Genomic DNA, 23,425 nt, shown 5'->3' with positions numbered 1-23,425 from the left:
ATGTGCTATTGAAATCAAGCTAGCGTCGTTAGCCTGAACTAATTAGCAAACAAGTTTACGAGTGTCTGTGTTAGTATTATTAATTTACAATGGCATTCTTTTATATTGTTTTAGCTTGGTAAGTTCACCAAAACGTCACCGTGGAGTTATTGAGTCTGTTTAGCTGATTGGAGAGCTAGCTTCCGCAGCTAGTGGGTCCATGACGATGACTTCTGTTTTGTTTGATCAGCTGTTTTACAGACAGTTAAGGTATGTAAGTAAACATTTACAAAATATTTATGTATAAATAACTAATTTCACAACGCAGATATCTGCGGCTTATAGTCCGGTCTGGCTAATATAGGGGAAGCATTTATCTTCCAAAATGTTGTGGGTGTAACGGTACGTGTATTTGTATTGAACCGTTTCGGTACGGGGGTTCCGGTTCGGTTCGGAGGTGTACCGAACGAGATTCCACACGGACATATTAAGTAGCGTAACGCACGTTGTGTAAACAATGCACACCGAGGCACAGCACATGGCATGCTAGCAGCTAACGGGCTACGATAGACTGACCATACGTCCTCTTTTCACCGGACATGTCCTCTTTTGCGGAGCTGTCAGGGCGGAGTTTCTTAAATGCCTCAAATGTCCGGCATTTTGAGTTAGGGTTGCGTGTATTTTCAATGTACGTTCAGGGTTAAGAAGGGGTTAAAAACAAAACAAATTGAGGGAGGGGCAGAGACAGAGAGAGAGAGAGAGAGTTATGATAAACGCGCATGCGTCACCAGGCTCTGCTTTTTATCCATAGATTTATCAGATTTAATTTTTATTATCTATAGCAGGGGTGTCAAAAGTGTGCCCCGGAAGCCATTTGCGGCCCACAGCTAATGTTTTAAAGGCCCACGGCACATTCTTAAAATACTATTAAAATAAACAAAAACATAACAAAAGTGAAGTAAAAAAGCTTAAATGTAATTTAGAAAAGTTGCAATGTTGACTAATAAAACAAAGCTGTTTTTTTTCTTCTTTCAAACTGTCATTGCTCAAAACATAATATTGAATCAAAATCAATGTTATTATGAATTATTGACCTATCCAAGGTTCCCATTACTTCACATCAAATATTCCACTAAGAAAAATATTTTTGTTGGAAGATTTTGCAAATTTGGTAAATAAATAACCCAAAAATTTATATTTTGTTTTCTTACTGTACCGAAAATGAATCGAACCGTGACCTCTAAACCGAGGTACATACCGAAATTTTTGTGTACCGTTACACCCCTACTTTGCAGGAATTACTGAAAATTCCAAACTATAAGCCGCTACTTTTTTCCTACACTTATAAAACGGTGCGGCGAATTTGTGGATTTTTCTCTGCTGACGGCAATAATGCAAATAGTTTAAAAAAAAAACACCAAGCAAATACACTGAATAGGTGTGTTATTCTTTGTGCTATGGCGCCATCTTCTGGACGAGTTTTCTCGTTTCATGTGCTGCAGTGTCCTTCCATTTAGTACAGTATTTTCCGGATTTAGAGCGAGTATATAAGCCACACCCACAAAATTTCAGAAGAAAAAATATTTTCCATATATTAGGTAGATATATACATTGTGAAATGAGTTATGTATACATATATATTTTATAAATGTTTATTTACATATCTTAATAGTTTCCAAACAGTGTCTGTAACCTGGCAGTAAAACAGCTGATCAAACAAAACAGAAGTCATCGTCATGGACCCACTAGCTGCGTCTAAAACGAGATACGTACCGAACCAAAATGTTTGTGTACCGTTACACCCCTAGGTGCACTCTATGATACCGAAAATATGGTACATTGATCTGTGCTCGGCAATTTTGCGTTCCGGGAGATATGTATCGATTCAACATCGTCTTAAAAGGAAGTTGATTGATTTTTATCGATACTAGAAAAAGGAAAACTTGGTTTTAAAAACGTTTTATTAACCTCCAAAGACCACGTGATTTTGCAATGCATTGTGGGGTCTAGGTAAACATACTTGTTGGATAAAGGCTTTGTGTACAATGTGAAGGCGACCAACAAACTGGATTAAAATGAATTACAGAATAAAAAGATCAAGGGACTGTACCTGGACAAACTACCCTATTCCAAAAGCTGGCTACCTGGAGAGCAAACTTATGGAAAAAGATGGCGCCATAGCACAAACAATCACACTTATTCAGTGTGTTTGCTTGGTTTTTTTTAAACTATTTACATTATAGCCGTCAGCAAAGAAAAATAAATAAATTAGCTGCACTGTTTTATAAGCCAGAGGGTTCAAAGCATAGAAAAAAAAGTAGCGGCTTACAGTCCAGAATTTACGGTAGTTGCTGGGACTCTGTTGTATCTATTGGGTCTGGCCTCTCAAGACTTTCAGTAAACCCACAAGGGAGGCGTGGGTTTTGTTGTTTTGTGGTGTCGTGGATCCTCTCCATGGCGGTTCTTGCCTCTCCACCTGAGTGGTGGCTGTAAACGGCCTTGCACAGATGTTGACTATAGTTTTTGGCCGGTCAAGGTGATGCATATTTTGTGCTGGATGTGTTTGGGAGAGAACAGAAGCGCTAGCCACGGTGTTTGCATGAGCCCTGGCCTCCAGTCAGTCAGCGGTGTAAACTCGACACTTTCCCCTTGCGATGTTCTCACATTTTCACTTTTTGTTCGTGTTAAGAATAACCCTGGATGGATTTTCTACTCTTGTGACGAAGCTTCTTTTCTTCCTCAGGAGGCTCCAGCAGAAGCCCGAGTTTTCTCCGGCATTCAGCCCACCGGGGTGCCCCACTTGGGCAACTATCTGGGTGCTCTGGAGACTTGGGTGTCACTTCAGGACCAGTACCCGTCCGTGCTCTACAGCATCGTGGACCTCCACTCCATCACTCAGCCCCAGGACCCGGAACGCCTCAGGGCCAACATCCTGGACATGGCGGCCAGCCTGCTTGCCTGCGGCGTCGACCCGAAGAAAGCCATCCTCTTCCAGCAGTCTCAGGTGGGTTTGGGAGAAGCTAGCGAGCACACTATTTGGACAAAGTTGTTGGGACACGCCTCTTTTTAACCAACCAATCAGAGGTTGGATTAGACAACTTCATTGTACATGTGTGTGTGTGTGTGTGTATATATATATATATATATATATATATATATATATATATATATATATATATATATATATATATATATATATATATATATATATATATATATATCAATGACAGCAACCACCCACCCACCACCACGAAAAGAATACCTACCGGAATCAATAAAAGGCTATCGATGCTGTCATCTAGCAAAGCTGAATTTGACCAAGCAACCCCCCGTACCAAAAAGCCCTTGATGAAAGCGGATACAATTTCACCCTCACCTATGAACCCACGCCAGGAAACCAGCCAAAAAAGAACAGAAAACGAAACGACATCATCTGGTACAACCCCCCATACAGCAAAAACGTCTCAACTAACATTGGACACAAATTCCTCAATCTGATTGACAAACACTTTCCCAAAGACAACACCCTAAGAAAAGTATTCAACAAGAACAACATTAAATTGAGCTACAGCTGCATGAACAATATACGACAAATCATCTCAAACCACAACAAAACAATTGCAAATGAGCCGTCGGCCCCCAGACAGAGCGACTCCAAAACCAACAAAGGCTGTAACTGTTGAAAGAAACCTGATTGCCCTCTCAACGGGGGGTGCTTACAAACATCAGTTGTCTACCAATCTAAGGTAATACGCAAGGACATTAACACATCCGACACATATGTAGGATTAACCGAGGGAGAATTCAAAACCAGATGGAACAATCACAAGGCTTCTTTCAGGAACAAAAACCTGCGAAATACCACAGAACTCAGCAAACACATTTGGGACCTCAAAGACAATAATGTTGAATATTCAATAACATGGCAAATTCTTGCATCCAGCACACCTTACAATAGTGGTAATAAAAGATGCAACCTATGCTTGAAAGAGAAACTGTTTATTATTTACCGTCCAGACCTGTCATCCCTCAACAAGCGCAGCGAAATTGTAACAGCATGCCGCCATAGACGGAAACACCTCCTAGGTAACACATGAGCCAATCACCACGCCCCTACGCCAGCCTGTACCCACCCACTCTGTGCCCTATATAAACCATGGTATGCGAATGCTCCCATTAAAATCTCCTGATGATTGAGGGTACCCCCCTCATGAAACAGGCCTGTAGAGATGAAATAGTCTTGTGATTTTTTTCCCACACATACATATATATACCGTATATATATATATATATATATATATATATATATATATATGTATATTAGAGATGCGCGGATAGGCAATTATTTCATCCGCAACCGCATCACAAAAGTCGTCAACCATCCGCCATCCACCCGAACTAACATTTAATCAAAACCGCACCCGCCCGCCACCCGCCCGTTGTTATATATCTAATATAGACGATGCAAGGCATTAGTGAGGTTATAAAGCTTTTGCCCATTAAAGAAAGGAGACTGATCCAATGCAGCAGAGACATTCAATGCGTACCACGCTGTCACGGCCCAGACGCACACCAGTGCGCAATCATCTGGGAGCCGCGCTGAGCGCACCTCCAAGCGCGCTCGCACCACTCAAACTGCTGCAGGCAGCTGCGTTCTATCTTGTTTTAACATCCTGTGGCACTCTTCTGGGATCACGGCGGACGAAACTGCTCATGCTCAGGGTGTTTGTGGAGGTTCGGGGTTTTGCACAAATGTGATGCACCATGTTAGATGTCCCGGTTTTGTGACTGTCGTAGACATAAACAGTGTCGCAGCTCTTGCAAATCACGTAGCCAGCATTACTATCATCCTGATTTACAACCTCATAAAAACGAGTCCACGCTGAACTTTTCTGGCCTTTTTTTCCCCTGGTCTTTAGTATTCCCTTTTTTAGTTTGTCGCGTACCACGTTTGCTGCCGGCGTTGCCATCTCTTTTTTTTTTTCTTCTTCTTTTTTGTGGCGTGCTGCAGGTGCCTGATGATAAATAATTGCCTGTTTCAAAGAGTGCTGCTCGTTTTTCGTATGTGGGTAACAACATTTAACTATGTATATATATTTCCGAATTGGTTTAACTGCCACCCGCCTGAATCTATTTAAAATCTAATTTTTTTTTATTTCAACCGCCCGACCCGACCCGCGGATAAAATCTAATTTTTTTTTATTTCAACCGCCCGACCCGCGGACTCCGCGGATGTGTCCGCAAACCGCGCATCTCTAATGTATATATATATATATATATATATGTATGTATGTATATGTATGTATGTATGTATGTATGTATATATATATATATATATATATATATATATATATGAGATGGGAAATTGTGTTAGATGTAAATATAAACGGATTACAATGATTCGCAAATCCTTTTCAACCCATATTCAATTGAATGCACTACAAAGACAACATATTTGATGTTCAAACTCATAAACTTTATTTATTTTTTTGCAAATAATAATTAACTTAGAATTTCATGGCTGCAACACGTGCCAAAGTAGTCGGGAAAGGGCATGTTCACCACTGTGTTACATGGCCTTTCCTTTTAACAACACTCAGTAAACGTTTGGGAACTGAGGAGACACATTTTTTGAAGCTTCTCAGGTGGAATTCTTTCCCATTCTTGCTTGATGTACAGCTTAAGTTGTTCAACAGTCCGGGGGTCTCCGTTGTGGTATTTTAGGCTCCATAATGCGCCACACGTTTTCAATGGGAGACAGGTCTGGACTACAGGCAGGCCAGTCTAGTACCCGCACTCTTTTACTATGAAGCCACATTGATGTAACACGTGGCTTGGCATTGTCTTGCTGAAATAAGCAGGGGCGTCCATGGTAACGTTGCTTGGATGGCAACATATGTTGCTCCAAAACCTGTATGTACCTTTCAGCATTAAAGGCGCCTTCACAGATGTGTAAGTTACCCATGTCTTGGGCACTAATACACCCCCATACCATCACAGATGCTGGCTTTTCAACTTTGCGCCTATAACAATCCGGATGGTTCTTTTCTTCTTTGGTCCGAGGACACGACGTCCACGGTTTCCAAAAACAATTTGAAATGTGGACTCGTCAGACCACAGAACACTTTTCCACTTTGTATCAGTCCATCTTAGATGAGCTCAGGCCCAGCGAAGCCGACGGCGTTTCTGGGTGTTGTTGATAAACGGTTTTCGCCTTGCATAGGAGAGTTTTAACTTGCACTTACAGATGTAGCGGCCAACTATAGTTACTGACAGTGGGTTTCTGAAGTGTTCCTGAGCCCATGTGGTGATATCCTTTACACACTGATGTCGCTTGTTGATGCAGTACAGCCTGAGTGATCGAAAGTCACGGGCTTAGCTGCTTACGTGCAGTGATTTCTCCAGATTCTCTGAACCCTTTGATGATATTACGGACCGTAGAAATCCCTAAATTCCTTGCAATAGCTGCTTGAGAAATGTTGTTCTTAAACTGTTCAACAATTTGCTCACGCATTTGTTGACAAAGTGGTGACCCTCGCCCCGTCCTTGTTTGTGAATGACTAAGCATTTCATGGAATCTACTTTTATACCCAATCATGGCACCCACCTGTTCCCAATTTGCCTGTTCACCTGTGGGATGTTCCAAATAAGTGTTTGATGAGCATTCCTCAACTTTATCAGTATTTATTGCCACCTTTCCCAACTTCTTTGGCACGTGTTGCTGGCATTTAATTCTAAAGTTAATGATTATTTGCAACAACAAAAAAAAGTTTATCAGTTCGAACATCAAATATGTTGTCTTTGTAGCATATTCAACTGAATATGGGTTGAAAAGGATTTGCAAATCATTGTATTCCGTTTATATTTACATCTAACACAATTTCCCAACTCATATGGAAACGGGGTTTGTATATATATATATATATATATATATATATATATATATATATATATATATATATATATATATATATGGTAACACTTTAGTATGGGGAACATATTCTAAGTAACAAAGACTTAATTTAGAGTTATTTGGACACTAGGGGAACATATAAGGGTTAGGGTTACTAATAAGCAATAATTCTCAGGTTATTGAGGGAAGACTCTTAGTTAATGGCTTACTGGTTGTAAAGTGTTAATATAAATATATATATATATATATATATATATATATATATATATATATATATATATATATATATATATATATATATATAAATATATATATATATATATATATATATATATATATATATATATATATATTGCATGCAGGTGGCTTTCGGCCCCTGGCCAATGCGGCCCCTCAGTCAAAAAGTTTGGACACGCCTGCACTGAAGTGTTGAATATCTTAAAATGTGTTTTGTGGCAATTCCTACTTTGATCACAGCATCAGTTGCTATGTAGAGTGGCACTTTCCATCATTTTCAGCGGACTGCATTGCAAATTGATAAACGCCCGCCCTTTCTTTCTCACATGCGAGATCCACCCGGTGATGGGGCCATATGAATCCTTTCTCTACTGTAAGTGGATTCGCAATACTTTTGTTAGCGTAGGGTTGGGTAATAAAACGATATCAATACATATTGCGATAGACACAAAATCAAAATCAATAAAACATGCGTTCGATAAAATGGAATATCTTTTTTTTTTTTCGTTCTTCGTCGCAAGAAAGCGTGAGTATGGAAACTATAAATCAATTTAGAATCGTTATGAATAGGAATTGCGATTCAGACGTAAATCGATATATTTGTGCACTCGTCCCTACCAAGACCGCTGATACCGCACCACCTTAGCCACGCTCACCCTTTAGAGCACAGCTGTAACTTCCTGCCACTAAACCTGCAAAAAATAGGTCTTCTCAGGTTTCTCTATGTTTACATTTTCACACTTTGCACTATTTTCTTACCCTTTATTAAGCATTTCTTACATATTCTTACATTTTAACAGCTTATTGTTAAGTGTTCAATGTGATTTTAATATTTTGTTTACATTGTTTGAGTGTTTTCCATGCTTGTGTTGACATTTCTTTCTGCCTTAATAGCTGAGGGGATTATAACGAGAGGAAGGTTACATTTCAAATTAAATTAAATTTTTTTCATAGGTCATAAAAAATATCAATAGTTAATGATATGAACCGATATAAAACACTTATATCGAGACACAGTTTTCAGCCACACCTCCTAGCCCAGGGGTCGGCAACCTTTACCAGTCAAAGAGCCATTTTGTCCAGTTTCGCAAATTATAGAAAACAATGGGAGCCGCAAATTTTTTTTGAAATTTTAAATGAAATAACACTGCATACAACGTTTTTTTTATTGCTTTGTGCTATGTATAAACCAGGGGTCTCAGATACGCTGCCCACACCTTTATATGGAATCTGGAAGCTGGTGCGGCACGCGGGTTTTAAATGAATGGCGCTTGCCAACGTCATGCGTGCCGTGATGGTACAGCATATAGCACCCACTACAATAAGTGTTACTGATCAGCAACACGTTGTAGGATGTTTCCGCTTGCTCACGTAGGCGACAGCAAGGCATACTTGGTCAACAACCACACAGGTTACACTAGCGGTGGCGGTATAAAAGAAAAACTATAACACTCTTACTAATAATGCGCCACACTGTGAACCCACACCAAACAAGAATGACAAACACATTTCGGGAGAACATCTGCACCGTAACACAACATAAACACAACAGGACAAATACCCAGAATCCCATACAGCCTTAACTCTTCCGGGCTACATTATACACAACCCCCCCCCCCCCCCCCCCCCCACACACACACACACACACACACCAAACCCCGCTAACCTCAACCGACGCATAAAGGAAGGGGGGGGGGGGGGGGGTTTGGTGGTAGCAGGGGTGTATAATGTAGCCCGCAAGAGTCAGGGCTGCATGGGATTCTGGGTGTTTGTTCTGTTGTGCGGGAAAATTGGGGGGTTCAGCAAGTAAGCTGCGGTTTGCCGACCCCTGTCCTAGCCCATGCCCCTCGTCACTTACCGAGTCCACCATGGAGTCTTTCAGCCATCTTTGTTTATTTTACTGAAGTGTGTTTACCTGCTGACATGCGAGCATGCCACAAAGCGCTGGTTTGATTCTTACACACACACACACACACACACACACACACACACACACACACACACACACACACACACACACACACACACACACACACACAGAGTGAGGCTGGAAAGACACACAAACATAAGCCGCCAAGAAGTGGCGCTACAGCCACATAAAAGAATCCCCGCGGAGGACGGAGAATTGCAAATTGCAAATATCAGCTTTAAGTTGACGGCGACGACAAAGCGGGGAAAATCGGAACAGCTGTTTGGTTTCTCCCTGCGATGATCTCTGTGTTTTCTTTACTTCCTCACAAGGGGACAATTTGTAGGTCCGCTACTGTGTTTTCTCTCTCTCACACACACACACACACACACACACACACACACCCTCACACACACATTATTTTTATACATGTTTAGCTGCAAAGTTCCCTCAACACAGAATCACGCACACGTCCGAACGAGTCCTGAAGTTGATTACAGCTGTGCTCTGAAGGGTGAGCACGGCTATAGTGGTGCAGTATTAGCGTGGTTTAGTCGGGGTGCACAAAAAATGGACTAATGTTCGAATGGCGATTCTTATGTATTCCGATTTTGAATCAGTTCATAATTTTGAAATATTGATTTAAAGGCCTACTGTAATGTGATTTTCTTATTTAAACGGGGATAACAGGTCCATTCTATGTGTCATACTTGATCATTTCGCGATATTGCCATATTTTTGCTGAAAGGATTTAGTAGAGAACATCGACAATAAAGTTTGCAACTTTTGGTCGCTGATAAAAAAGCCTTGCCTGTACCGGAAGTAGCAGACGATATGCGCGTGACGTCACAGGTTGTGGAGCTCCTCACATCTGCACATTGTTTACAATCATGGCCACCAGCAGCGAGAGCGATTCGGACCGAAAAAGCAACGATTTCCCCATTAATTTGAGCAAGGATGAAAGATTCGTGGATGAGGAAAGTGAGAGTGAAGGACTAGAGGGCAGTGGGAGCGATTCAGATAGGGAAGATGCTGTTAGAGGCGGGTGGAGCCTGATATTCAGCTGGGAATGACTAAAACAGTAAATAAACACAACACATATATATACTCTATTAGCCACAACACAACCAGGCTTATATTTAATATGCCACAAATTAATCCCGCATAACAAATACCTCCTCCCTCCCGTCCATATAACCCGCCAATACAACTCAAACACCTGCACAACACACTCAATCCCACAGCCCAAAGTACCATTCACCTCCCCAAAGTTCATACAGCACATATATTTCCCCAAAGTCCCCAAAGTTACGTACGTGACATGCACATAGCGGCAAGCACGTACGGGCAAGCAATCAAATGTTTGGAAGCCGCAGCTGCATGCGTACTCACGGTACCGCGTCTGCGCATCCAACTCAAAGTCCTCCTGGTAAGAGTCTCTGTTGTCCCAGTTCTCCACAGGCCAATGGTAAAGCTTGACTGTCATCTTTCGGGAATGTAAACAATGAAACACCAGCTGTGTTTGTGTTGCTGCAGTCCGCCGCAATACACCGCTTCCCACCTACAGCTTTCTTCTTTGCTGTCTCCATTGTTCATTGAACAAATTGCAAAAGATTCACCAACACAGATGTCCAGAATACTGTGGAATTTTGCGATGAAAACAGACGACTTAATAGCTGGCCACCACGCTGTCCCAAAATGTCCTCTACAATCCGTGACGTCACGCGCTGAAATCATACCGAGACATTTTCAGCAGGATATTTCGCGCAAAATTTAAAATTGCACTTTAGTAAACTAAACCGTATTGGCATGTGTTGCAATGTTAAGATTTCATCATTGATATATAAACTATCAGACTGCGTGGTCGGTAGTAGTGGGTTTCAGTAGGCCTTTAAAAAAACAAAAATTCGCCCAAAAATGTTTTCCAAAGTTTTTTTAATAATTATTATTTCTTAAAAATACATGTTTAGGCTATCTCCATGCAACGAGAGGAAGCTTTCCTAACCTGCAACCTGTTTATAAAAAGTTTCATTCTACTTCAGCATTTTTTTATTTTTTTTTCTTAGTGCACGCACACACACAAACACACAAGCACAGAAGCACACACAGCACTATTGACAATAAAAAAAAATACATGGCATCTTTTAGGCGTCCACACTGGAGAATAACTAAAATTAACGCCATCTAAAACAAACTGTGTACAAAATTAGGGGTGTCCAAAAAAAATTAATGACTGAATCGCGATTCTTGTTAACGCTTCTTAATCAATAAAAAAAAAAAATAATAAAAAAAAAAAAAAATGTGTATATATATATATATATATATATATATATATATTTATTTATTTTTTTTTGTCCTGTCCAGCCACTCAGACAAATCAAATCAAATTTACCTTAGAAAAGAGAAGTGTTGGATACTTTACCAGGTAAAATAGAAATTGATCCGAGCTGTTTATCTATTTTATGGAGGAATGTAGTTATTCATAGCACCCAATGTTATTAAAAATAGAATTGACTTTGAATCGAGAAACGATTCTAAATCGAATCGTTACACCCAAGAATCGAATCGTGTGGTGCCCAAAGATTCACAGCGCTTTAAAAAAAATGTTTTAAATATATATAAATAAAATAATAACATTGAGGGAATATTAGTAGAAAATGTAAATATAAATGAATAGAATAATAACATTAAGGGAATAATAGTAGAAAATTAAATATAAATGAGTAAAATAATAACATTGAGGGAATAATAGTAGAAAATTAAATATAAATGAGTAAAGTAATAACATTGAGGGAATAGTGGTAGAAAATTAAATATAAATTAATAAAATAACATTGAGGGAATACTAGTAGAAAATTAAATATAAAGGAATAAAATAACAACATTGAGGGAATAATAGTAGAAAATTAAATATAAATGAATAAAATAACATTGAGGGAATAATAGTAGAACATTTAATATAAATGAATAAAACATGCACCTGGGGATAGGTTGATTGGCAACACTAAATTGGCCCTAGTGTGTGAATGTGAGTGTGAATGTTGTCTGTCTATCTGTGTTGGCCCTGTGATGATGTGGCGACTTGTCCAGGGTGTACCCGGCCTTCCGCCCGAAATGCAGCTGAGATAGGCTCCAGCACCCCACACAACACCGAAAGGGACAAAGGGGTAGAAAATGGATGGATGGATGGATAAAATAACATTGAGGGAATACTAGTAGAAAATTAAATATAAATGAATAAAATAACAACATTGAGGGAATAATAGTAGAAAATTAAATATAAATGAATAAAATATCAACATTGAGGGAATAGTATTAGTAATATAATGATTGAAAAGCATGTTAAAGCAGCAATAATAACATTCTTGTAAAAGCAGACCCATTGCACTACATGTACCTAATAATAATGTCTACTTTGGAGCGTTCACATGACTCAAGTCCCAGCTATCGGACGTTGACGTCATTCCCACAACGCACCGCGCGCATCAAGTGACAAGAGAGGATGTCAGGAGAGCCAGCATCCATAAACTTTAATTTGCCGCAGTGGGAGGATATTTCCCGACAACACAGACTTCTTGAAATGTCTTCATGGATAAAACATATTATTGTGTTGTTATGCATGTGCACAAAGTGTTTTTAATCACCACAACATTTTTGTCCAGCTCAACACAGCACGTGTCTCATAGAAATATGGCATTGCACCTGTGATGACGCAGTACGCTGGTCTGCCACTTGGAGGCGCTAGAACAGGAGTGTCCACATTTTTTACCAGTGAGGGCCACACGCTGTTGGGGCCATATTGGTAATGTTTTATGACCTCTAGGGCTCCTCTCTTTTTTGGTCCCAGGCACCAAATAGGGTCTAAGTGTTAAAAGCAAAAAAATAAATAAAAAAATCACACTAATGTTCTTAGGGATCCAAACGGGCCCCATTCATAAACGTGTTAAAGATGAGTCGTATATTATTTATTTATTTATTTAACTTTTAATGCTTGAATCTCGAGTTCAACTTCAGAGTTATCCGTCAATATAAAGTGTTTTTTTAAATGTTTTATGCTGTTTTTGTGAGGGGGGAAACCCCAAAAACTGTTTTTTTAATGCAAAAACAAAATGTAAAATATTTCCCCCCCCCCGAAAAAATTTCAAAGAGGAATATTAGTAATGACACAATTGAAGCAATAATTCATAACAATATTCATTTTGATTCAACATTATTTTTTGAGCAGTGACAGTTTAAAAAAATCCCACTAGAATTTTCAGGGATCCAAAAGGGTCCCACTAATAAAAGTGTTAAAAATAAGTCATACTTTTTTCTTTTTTTTTTTACTTACTTTTAACACTTAAATCTTTAGATTAATTTCAGATATATCTGTCGATTATAAGTTGTTGTTTTTTTTTTTGTTTTTTTATGCCCTTTTTGTCACTCAAAACATGCAGTATTTCCCCCCCAAAATATTTCAAAGTGTAATATTTGATATGAAGTAATTGTAGACTTAAATAGGTCAATAATTCTGAACAACATTGATTTTGATTTATTATTATTTGTATTATTTTTTATTATTCTTAGCAATGACAGTTTTTTGATTAAAAAAAAAAAAATCCCACTAAAGGTTTCAGGGAATCCAAAACATCCTACCTATAAAAGTGTTAAAAAATTGTAAAGTGTTTTTTATATTTTTTACTTAAATGTGTAGCTTAACTTAAGATCCATCCATTTATAGTACCTTTATTTATTTTTATATATATATATATATATATATATATATATATATATATATATATATATATATATTTTTTTTTTTTTTTTTTTTCTTTTTCGATATATATATATTTTTTTTCATTCCATGTTTAAAAAAAAAAAAAACACTTCCACCAAAATTATATATATATATATATATATATATATATATATATATATATATATATGTATATATATATGTATTTATGTATTTATTTATTTTTTATTTTTTAAAAAGTACTATAAATGGATAGATCTGAAGTTAAGCTACACATTTAAGTAAAAAATATTAAAAAAAACATTTTACAATTTTTTAACACTATTTATGAAAAAATAAAAAATACATAAATAAATATATATATATATATATATATATATATTTTTTTTTTTTTTTTTTTTTTTTTTTTTTTTTCCATTCCATGTTAAAAAAACAACAACAAAAAAACACATTTCGAAATACCCATTTAAGTTCAAACTGTTACTACGTCAACATTGTTCAACCTTTTCAAAAAATTCCAACACCAACCAATTCATATGATCTAGGACAATTGTGCTAGTATCAATATTTTCAAAAATTCCCGGTTTTCCCCAAAATTCCGAAATACCCAGTTAAATTCAAACTGTTACTACATCAACATTGTTCAACCTTTTCAAAAAAAATTCTAACACCAACCAATTCATATCATCTAGGACAATTGTGCTAGTATCAATATTTTCAAAATTTCCCAAAATGTCCAGGGAATTCCCATTCAAATGAGTAGGAACATTTCTCAAAATGTTTTGCATTTTTTAAACCCGAATCCGACATTTAAACCATCCCCCCACACTACCCTTCACATAGATCCAACACAAAACATGTTTTCCTTGTAACAAAATTCCAGGTTTCCCGGTAATTTTCTCCCCGTAGACAGTGAGTGGGAAAAATACGACCGACTGCGTATCCCACATTTCTCATCCGATTTGAAGTGTTCCAACATCCACTCACCCTGGACATTCAAACACTTTGGACACCTGCGCACGAGGGGGGGTCATACGATGATACTCCCCCATTGTGGACTCCTCCAACACGTCATCTTGTTGGCTTTAGTCTCTCCGCGGGATTCTGATGCTGAAGTAAAACCCTGGCCATCGACATAAACACGTGGCACAATATCATAAAAGTAGTGTGCATTGCAAGTCCACGCTGCTCATTTTAGATAATTTGTCCTCCCCCACCCCCCAGGTGCCCGAGCACGCTGAACTCGCCTGGATCCTCGGGTGCCTGACCAGCATGCCCCGCCTTCGACACCTGCCCCAGTGGAAGGTTGGACTGACACACACACACACACACACACAAAATGTACTGAGTCAGCATCTTTTCACATGGAGGTGGAGCCTGTCTCAATACTTTTGACTGTAATGTACTGTAGAACTAATATAAACAAGTTAATAATAGTTGCAAATAATATTTTTCTACTCCCATCAAATACCTTCTCCAATGTCCTTGTTGGCCGTTTTATAGCTTTTTTATTCTTCTTCTTCCCCTCCACCACCTTTGTCTTGCAGGTGAAAAGCCAGCAGAAGAACGAAGGCAGCGTCGGCCTCTACACGTATCCTGTCCTGCAGGCGGCAGACATTCTGCTCTACAGGTGAGACCTGTGTGGTGTCCCTGTCCGATACTGAGATCAGACGTCAGTCGGATCATGTGCGACACAGGCGGTCCTGCAGCGTGTTTACTTGCGTGTGATATCACGTGCGATGCAAGCAGTCCTGCAGCGCGTTTACTTGCGTGTGGTATCATGTGCGTATATATATATATATATATGTATGTATGTATGTATGTATGTATGTATGTATGTATGTATGTATGTATGTGTGGGGAAAAATCACAAGACTACTTCATCTCTACAGGCCTGTTTCATGAGGGGTTCCCTCAATACTATTTCATCTCTATCGAGCACTATTTTTTGGATAATCTTATTAAGACATATATAGTATATATATACAGTATATTTATGTATATGTGTGTATATATATATTAATGTATATATGTATGTGTGTGTAAATATGTAAAAACACGTGTGCTTGTGTGAGTGTGCATATATATATATATATATATATATATATATATATGTATGTGTGTGTGTGTGTGTGTGTGTGTGTGTGTGTGTGTGTGTGTGTGTGCGTGTGTGTGTATATGTATGTATGTATATATGTGTATGTATGTATGTATATATGTGTATTTATGTATGTATATACAGTATATATATATACCGTATTTTCCGCACTATAAGGCGCACCTAAAAACCACACATTTTCTCAAAAGCTGACAGTGCGCCTTATAACCCGGTGCGCTTTATTACGATTCATTTTCATAAAGTTTCGATCTCGCAACTTCGGTAAACAGCCGCCATCTTTTTTCCCGGTAGAACAGGAAGCGCTTCTTCTTCTACGCAAGCAACCGCCAAGGAAAGCACCCGCCCCCATAGAACAGGAAGCGCTTCTTCTTCTACTGTAAGCAACCACCCGCCCCCGGAAGAAGAAGAAAAAACGCGCGGATATCACCGTACGTTTCATTTCCTGTTTACATCTGTAAAGACCACAAAATGGCTCCTACTAAGCGACAAGGATCCGGTTCATAAAAAGACGCAATCTCTCCATCCGCACACGGATTACTACCGTATTTCACAGCAACTGATATTCCTGTGAACCGCACTGTGGAACGGGAGCACGTACGGTGAATATTCGCACCACAGGGAATGAGAAGTCATCCTTCACTGTGGTTCTAGCTTGCCATGCTAACTTCCACCCATGGTGATATTCAAAAGGAAGACCTTGCCAAAAGAGACCTTTCCAGCCGGCGTCATCATAAAAGCTAACTCGAAGGGATGGATGGATGAAGAAAAGATGAGCGAGTGGTTAAGGGAAGTTTACGCGAAGAGGCCGGGTGGCTTTTTTCACACAGCTCCGAAGGCGAACACACCTTCACTAAGACGGGCAGACAGCGCCGGACGACATACGCCAACATTTGCCAGTGGATCGTAAATGCCTGGGCAGATATTTCGGTCACAACTGTGGTCCGAGCTTTCCGGAAGGCAGGATTCACAGAACTACTGGACAACAACAGCGACACTGACTCCGATGACTTCGACGAGACGGAACCGGCCATTTTGGATCCCACGCTTGCGCAACTTTTCAATTCGGACACCGAAGACGAAGAATTCGAAGGATTTACGAATGAAGAGTAACTTCAGAAGGTGAGCGCTATGTTTATTTTGTGTGTTGTGACATTAACGTTCGAGCAACATTATGTTGCTATTGCTCTACACCATTTTGAATTTTACTATGTTTGTGATTGCACATTTGCGTACATTTTGGGACAGAGTTGTTAGAACGCTGGTTTTCAATATATTATTAAAGTTTGACTGAACTATCTGACTGTTTTTTTGACATTCCCTTTAGCGCAGCGTAGGCGCGGCTTATAATCCGGGGCGTCTTATTGGTGGACAAAGTTATGAAATATGTAATTCATTGAAGGTGCGGCTAATAATCCGGTGCGCCTTATAGTGCGGAAAATACGGTATATATATATTTATATGTATGTATATACAGTATATATATGTATGTATATATATGTATGTAGTATGTATGTATGTGTGTATATATATATATATATATATATATATATGTATATATACAGTATATTTATGTATATGTGTGTATATATATTTATGTATATATATATATATATATAAACAGTATATTTATGTATGTGTGTATTTATATATATGTATATATATATATATACACAGTATATTTATGTATATATATATATATATATATGTATATATGTGTCTGTGTGTGTGTGTGTGTGTGTGTGTGTGTGTAAATATGTATAAACGTGTGTGCTTGTGCGTGTGTGCATATATATATGTATGTATGTATATATGTATGTATGTGTGTGTATATATATATATATATATATATATATATATATATATATATATATATATATATATATATATATATACATATATGTATGTATGTATGTATGTATGTGTGTATATGTATATATATATTTATATATATATTTAAATAAAATAAGACTCATGTTGTCTTCTCTTCTGGATCCTGTCATGAGGTCCACACATGTTCCTGTTGGTGAGGACCAGATCCAGCATCTGGAGCTGACCCAGGATCTGGCTCGCATCTTTAACAAGCGCTACGGGGAAGTCTTCCCCGAGCCCCGCGCCTTACTTAGTAAGCACACACACACACACACACACACACACACAACTTTGCTTCATTCACAATGTGTCAAATATAAGGTATTTTAAAAATACTCCTGGGTAAAAGTGACCAATGAAGAAAGTCTTTGTGACAAAATGACAATTTAGTTTTTAAATGTTATTTTTAAGAGAATAAAATATTTACATACATGTGGATCACACATGTCTGATAGATTTAGTTCATAATAATATTCATTCAACAATTTGGTCATAATATATATATATATATATATATATATATATATATATATATATATATATATATATATATATATATACATACATATTTAGTGTATAATGTATTTTATGCAACAACAAAAAATCTATATTAAGCAAGATTTAAAAATGCCTTGTACAATTTCACTTTATTTAATGTAATTGTGTATTAAGTCTTTCCAGTACACTTCGACAATAAATATTGTTGAAACCTTTCAGAATTCTACTTTTTATTTATTTTGTATGTAATTTTTTTGTTAGCTGGTGACAACCAGGCAGTATTTGGTACTGGAAGTTTTTTATGATGATGACTTTTAATTACACAGATCTTTTTTTAAACACTCGCTGAAAAGCTTTCCAATCAAACACACATGGTCAACACAACATCACAACACACACAAAGGCGCAAAGAAGAGAGCGTTTTTGTGTCGTAAAAGCTAAAGATGGCGTCGGCGGTGCGTGCAGTGTTGATTAAAGAAGCCTTTGTGAAGCCGATAGTGATAATTGTGACTTCACGTCTGATTGATTGGACTTCTTCTCATCTGAGGTCACCAGCCTTCCCTTCCTTCCTTTTTGGGAGGCAAATCAAAGCTTCCTGTGATATTTCAAATGAGATGAACTCACAAAGATGTGCAGCCTCTTGCAAGATGGCCACCAGCAGGTCCTCAAGGGGCCTGGTGGACTCCTGGCCTTCAATATAGAAGACTTGATGACTGCTAAGGAAAACAGCCATGTTCTGTACATTAAAATTACTCAAATCATCTCTAATGGTGCTATGTTTGGGGTGTGCGAGGCAATAGAAGAATTGCGTTTGTTTTGACAAATATAGATAAATATATAAACATTCACTTTAGGGGGGCGTGACACATTTATGTCCCCGAGAAAAATCCCTTTAATGCAGCGCTTCTTAAATAGTCGTGTGTGTGTGTATATATTCATGCATATATATGTATGTATGTGTATATATATGTATGTGTATATATATATATATATGTATGTATATATATGTATATATGTGTGTGTGCGTGTGTGTATATATGTGTATGTATATATATATATATATATATATATATATATATATATATATATATATATATACATATATTTATATTTATAAATATATATATATTTTTTTGTGTATATGTATATATGTGTGTATATATATATATATATATATATATATATATATATATATATATATATATATATATATTAGGGCTGCAACTAACAACTAATTTGATAATCGATTAATCTGTCGATTATTACTTCGATTAATAATCGGATAAAAGAGACAAACTACATTTCTATCCTTTCCAGTATTTTATTGAAAAAAAACAGCATACTGGCACCATACTTATTTTGATTATTGTTTCTCAGCTGTTTGTAAATGTTGCAGTTTATAAATAAAGGTTTATAAAAAAATAAAATAAAATAAAAGTAGCTTCTGCACATGCGCATAGCATAGATCCAACGAATCGATGACTAAATTAATCGCCAACTATTTTTTTAATCGATTTAATCGATTAGTTGCAGCCCTAATAAAAAATAAATAAATACAATTTAAAAAAAATAAATATATATATATACAGTATATATATATATTAAAAAAAAAAAAATATATATATATATATATATATATATACAGTGTGAGTGTGTGTATATATATATATATATTGATATATATATATATATATATATATATATATATATATATATATATATACACACACTATATATATATATATATATATATATATACAGGTAAAAGCCAGTAAATTAGAATATTTTGAAAAACTTGATTTATTTCAGTAATTGCATTCAAAAGGTGTAACTTGTACATTATATTTATTCATTGCACACAGACTGATGCATTCAAATGTTTATTTCATTTAATTTTGATGATTTGAAGTGGCAACAAATGAAAATCCAAAATTCCGTGTGTCACAAAATTAGAATATTACTTAAGGCTAATACAAAAAAGGGATTTTTAGAAATGTTGGCCAACTGAAAAGTATGAAAATGAAAAATATGAGCAAGTACAATACTCAATACTTGGTTGGAGCTCCTTTTGCCTCAATTACTGCGTTAATGCGGCGTGGCATGGAGTCGATGAGTTTCTGGCACTGCTCAGGTGTTATGAGAGCCCAGGTTGCTCTGATAGTGGCCTTCAACTCTTCTGCGTTTTTGGGTCTGGCATTCTGCATCTTCCTTTTCACAATACCCCACAGATTTTCTATGGGGCTAAGGTCAGGGGAGTTGGCGGACCAATTTAGAACAGAAATACCATGGTCCGTAAACCAGGCACGGGTAGATTTTGCGCTGTGTGCAGGCGCCAAGTCCTGTTGGAACTTGAAATCTCCATCTCCATAGAGCAGGTCAGCAGCAGGAAGCATGAAGTGCTCTAAAACTTGCTGGTAGACGGCCGCGTTGACCCTGGATCTCAGGAAACAGAGTGGACCGACACCAGCAGATGACATGGCACCCCAAACCATCACTGATGGTGGAAACTTTACACTAGACTTCAGGCAACGTGGATCTTGTGCCTCTCCTGTCTTCCTCCAGACTCTGGGACCTCGATTTCCAAAGGAAATGCAAAATTTGCATGGTTGGGTGATGGTTTGGGGTGCCATGTCATCTGCTGGTGTCGGTCCACTCTGTTTCCTGAGATCCAGGGTCAACGCAGCCGTCTACCAGCAAGTTTTAGAGCACTTCATGCTTCCTGCTGCTGACCTGCTCTATGGAGATGGAGATTTCAAGTTCCAACAGGACTTGGCGCCTGCACACAGCGCAAAATCTACCCGTGCCTGGTTTACGGACCATGGTATTTCTGTTCTAAATTGGCCCGCCAACTCCCCTGACCTTAGCCTTATAGAAAATCTGTGGGGTATTGTGAAAAGGAAGATGCAGAATGCCAGACCCAAAAACGCAGAAGAGTTGAAGGCCACTATCAGAGCAACCTGGGCTCTCATAACACCTGAGCAGTGCCAGAAACTCATCGACTCCATGCCACGCCGCATTAACGCAGTAATTGAGGCAAAAGGAGCTCCAACCAAGTATTGAGTATTGTACATGCTCATATTTTTCATTTTCATACTTTTCAGTTGGCCAACATTTCTAAAAATCCCTTTTTTGTATTAGCCTTAAGTAATATTCTAATTTTGTGACACACGGAATTTTGAATTTTCATTTGTTGCCACTTCAAATCATCAAAATTAAATGAAATAAACATTTGAATGCATCAGTCTGTGTGCAATGAATAAATATAATGTACAAGTTACACCTTTTGAATGCAATTACTGAAATAAATCAAGTTTTTCAAAATATTCTAATTTACTGGCTTTTACCTGTATATATATGTGTGTGTATATTGCGCCACACATTTTCAATGGGAGACAGGTCTGGACTACAGGCAGGCCAGTCTAGTATGAAGCCACGCTGTTGTAACATGTGGCTTGGCAATGTCTTGCTGAAATAAGCAGGGGCGTCCATGATAACGTTGCTTGGAGGGCAACATATGTTGCTCCAAAACCTGTATGTACCTTTCAGCATTAATGGTGCCTTCACAGATGTGTAAGTTACCCATGTCTTGGGCACTATTACAACTCCACGCCATCACAGATGCTGGCTTTCGAACTTTGTGCCTAGAACAATCCGGATGGTACTTTTCCTCTTTGTTCTGGAGGACACGACGTCCACAGTTCCCAAAAACAATTTGAAATGTGGACTCGTCAGACCACAGAACACTTTTCCACTTTGTATCAGTCCATCTTAGATGAGCTCAGGCACAGCATTTCTGGGTGTTGGTGATAAATGGCTTTGGCTTTGCATAGTAGAGTTTTAACTTGCACTTACAGATGTAGTGACCAACTGTAGTTACCGACAGTGGTTTTCTGAAGTGTTCCTGAGCCCATGTGGTGATATCCTTTACACACTGAGAACCATTGGTGTCGATAGATATATGCTAAGCTAACATCTTAGCAAAGCATGTTAGTGTAATATCTACATTGTTTCCCACAGAACTGCAATCTATTTATGGTGGAGGGAGATGAGTCCTAATTTGCATAAATGGCTGTGGCGCATGCATGGGGTTGTGAGTGAAATGTATACAAAAGTGCACAATAACACCAAAAATAAGTTGCTTTTTAAAAAGAACAAAAAAAAACCAACAATCTGAAAACTGGCTGAATATAACAAGTAGATGAAGTGAATTTTATTTATATAGCGCTTTTCTCTAGTGACTCAAAGAGCTTTACATAGTGAATCCCAATATCTAAGTTACATTTAAACCAGTGTGGGAGGCAGTGACTAGGATGGCGGAAGCGGGAATCGAACCTGGAACCCTCGAGTTGCTGGCACGGCCACTCTACCAACCAAGCTATGCCGCCCCAACAATACGTCTAAGTAGGCAACACTGATTCCTCCTGCTACGTCTTCTTATCCTCTGGCTGATCAGGTGTGTTTCGAAGCAGCGTTACGACGCCACTCGTGCGACAGTCCCATCATAATGTGTTTGTGAGTGAATAATTGACAATAAGCAGGAGGTGCCTGGGACACACGTGTTTCGGGAGGTTGTTGCCATCATCATCATCATCAGAGTGTCCATCCCGTGTCCTCTGCAGGCGCCACACGAAAGGTCAAGTCCCTACGCGACCCCTCGGCCAAAATGTCCAAATCGGACCCCCAAGCCACGGCCACCATCGCCATCACCGACTCCCCCGACGACATTGCCCTGAAGATCCGCCGCGCCGTCACCGACTTCACCTCCGAGGTGACCTACGACCCGGTGGCGCGGCCCGGCGTGTCCAACCTGGTGAGCATGCACGCGGCCGCCGCTTCCATCGGCGTGGAGGAGGCGGTGTCACGGGCCCGGGGCCTGGACACGGGGGCGTACAAGGCCGTGGTCGCCGAGGCGGTCATCCGGCGGCTGGCGCCCATACGGGAGGAGGTGCTGAGGCTGAGGGCGGAGCGTCCTCACCTGGAGGCCGTGCTGGCCGAGGGACGCCACCGCGCTCGCCAGCTGGCCGCGCCCACGCTACAGGAAGTCAGGCGCAGGGTGGGCTTGTGTTGAAAGCTCAATGACTCCTTTGAGGAACATCACTTCCTGTTTGCTCTAAAAGCAATTATTATATTGCGTCATGGAAGAAAACACATGTTTTAGTTACAATA

At 38.6% G+C, this 23,425-nt stretch overlaps 1 protein-coding gene across 2 annotated transcripts in view; it reads left to right on the top strand.

Moving 5' to 3' along the window:
- The window catches only part of wars2 (tryptophanyl tRNA synthetase 2, mitochondrial), a 63,328-nt gene that overhangs the window by 39,500 nt on the left and 403 nt on the right, over positions 1-23,425 (top strand). For both annotated transcript variants that reach the window (XM_061970532.2, XM_061970531.2), the window contains exons 2-6: positions 2,723-2,983; positions 14,998-15,078; positions 15,321-15,403; positions 17,896-18,014; positions 22,879-23,425. The exon at positions 22,879-23,425 is cut by the window's right edge and continues 403 nt beyond it. In XM_061970532.2, coding sequence (XP_061826516.2) covers positions 2,918-2,983; positions 14,998-15,078; positions 15,321-15,403; positions 17,896-18,014; positions 22,879-23,327 — 798 coding nt within the window. In that variant the 5' untranslated portion in view covers positions 2,723-2,917 and the 3' untranslated portion in view covers positions 23,328-23,425. The remainder of the gene's footprint in view (positions 1-2,722; positions 2,984-14,997; positions 15,079-15,320; positions 15,404-17,895; positions 18,015-22,878) is intronic.

Source organism: Nerophis lumbriciformis, linkage group LG13 (genome assembly GCF_033978685.3).
Source record: "Nerophis lumbriciformis linkage group LG13, RoL_Nlum_v2.1, whole genome shotgun sequence".
Classification (NCBI taxonomy): domain Eukaryota; kingdom Metazoa; phylum Chordata; class Actinopteri; order Syngnathiformes; family Syngnathidae; genus Nerophis; species Nerophis lumbriciformis.
The sequence above is the reverse complement of the archived record's forward strand: the minus strand, read 5'-3'. Positions and strand labels throughout refer to the sequence as shown.